The sequence below is a fragment of the Nematolebias whitei genome, chromosome 12 (genome assembly GCF_014905685.2).
Source record: "Nematolebias whitei isolate Nwh7 chromosome 12, NemWhi1, whole genome shotgun sequence".
Lineage (NCBI taxonomy): Eukaryota > Metazoa > Chordata > Actinopteri > Cyprinodontiformes > Rivulidae > Nematolebias > Nematolebias whitei.
The window spans coordinates 1,944,312-1,946,089 of record NC_056509.1 but is presented as its reverse complement, the minus strand read 5'-3'; the positions used below and the strand labels follow the sequence as shown (position 1 = coordinate 1,946,089).

The window sequence follows — 1,778 nt, the reverse complement described above, 5'->3', positions numbered from 1 at the left end:
TATATATGTATATATATATATATATATATATATATACAGTATCTATTTGTTTAATTTGATCATTTTAATATGTAATATTTTGAATTTACCAGAAATTTCACAATAAATTCTCACCCTGTACTAAAACCTGTTTCAGGGTCTTACCATCAGCATTACCGCTACCAGCTGGTAAGGTGCATGACATCAGTTTTTGAACTCTGAACCTGCCCACTTGAACCGTTACTGAAAGTATAATGGAAACACAACTCGTACCGTGCCGATCCGCTTCGAACTTTTCTGTACTTGTAGTAAAGATACTAATGGAAAAGGGGCATTAGAGAACTCCAGAAGTAGAACATGCCTAAATGATGTGCCATTTACTCCTGTGGTGACAGACAGAAGTAAACAGTAAATTGACGCCAAGTTTTTGAATCAGTGGCCAGAGGGGAGGAAAGAGTGGGCCTACAGCATTTAGAGCCTTTTACTGAAAGATCGTAGATAGCTCTACATTCACTTGAAACACCTTCCTCTTGGGTGTTTTTTTTTTTCCTCATTACACCACCCCCTCCTACATGCCAGCCAGGGCAGGAGAACCTTTATTTTTTTTTGAGTACTTGAAAGTTTTGTATCTCCACCCGGTGTCCGCACCTGCAGCCTGCCAGGGACACTGCAACTAACTTGTTCAGTTTTTTAAATTTTTTTTATTACGCTTTATTTATACAGGTAGTCTCATTGAGTCACAAGGACCCATTTTCAAGAGAGACCTGTTCGGGAGCAGATGGTGGAGGTTAAGGGCCTTGCTCAAGGTCCCAGAGTAGGGCAAATGAGGGTGGAGGCAGGTGTGGGTGCTTTGCCTTTTCCACCCACATTTTTATGTTGTCAGTCCAGGGAGTTGAACCGGTGACCTTCCGGTCACAGGCCCACCTTCTCTAACCTCTGCATCACCACTCCCAAAACATGATGTGTTTGCCAGGAACCATTTAAAGCATATTTTCTTTGTCTTTTGATTAGAAATGTGAAGCAATCATATTTCAAATTTTAACAAATCAAAAGGTGACGGTGCTTTTTTATGTCACATTGTCTTTTTCATTGGCACAGATTCAAAACGAGTTCATCCAACAAGGTTGTCTGAACTTCCGACTGGTTCCGGTCTTGTTTCCTAATGCAACCAAGGTAAGAACAAGCTGCAGGTAACATGAGAACTTCACTGACATAAAAAACAAACAAGCATACCAGGTATGTGCCTGGTACTGGCCCTATAAGTAGCAGGTTTTACCAGGTACAAGGTACATACCTTGTAGGTGCCAGGTATGAAATCTGTAATCAAAAATTACATAACTGTGCAAATACTGTACGTGTTGGGTGCCTACCTGGTAAATACCAAGTATGTATCCACTTAGTACCAAAAACTGGAATTAAAATATTTTAAACAGATCTTCTACATAAAAATCAGTAGAGCCTTACAAATTTGATCAAATGCTTCTGCTACTTACATCCATCCGTCCATTTTCTTTTACCCGCTTTATCTTTTCCTTTTGGGTCGCAGGGGTCACTAGTGCCCATATCCAGCAGTCACTGTGCGAGAGACGGGGGACAACCTGGATAGGTCTGCTGTCCATCACAGGGACACGTAGAGACAAACAACCATTCACTCACTCACTCTCTCTCTCTCTCTCTCTCTCTCTCTCTCTCTCTCTCTCTCTCTCTCTCTCTCTCTCTCTCTCTCTCTCTCTCTCTCTCTCTCTCTCTCTCTCTCTCTCTCTCTCTCTCTCTCTCTCTCTCTCTCTCTCTCTCTCTCT

The 1,778-nt window shown here is 41.7% G+C and overlaps 1 protein-coding gene across 1 annotated transcript in view; it reads left to right on the top strand.

Moving 5' to 3' along the window:
- Positions 1-1,778, top strand: part of traf3ip2a (TRAF3 interacting protein 2a) — an 11,463-nt gene that overhangs the window by 4,817 nt on the left and 4,868 nt on the right. The window contains exon 6 of the mRNA XM_037686056.1: positions 1,078-1,152. Within this exon, the coding sequence (XP_037541984.1) occupies positions 1,078-1,152 (75 nt within the window). The remainder of the gene's footprint in view (positions 1-1,077; positions 1,153-1,778) is intronic.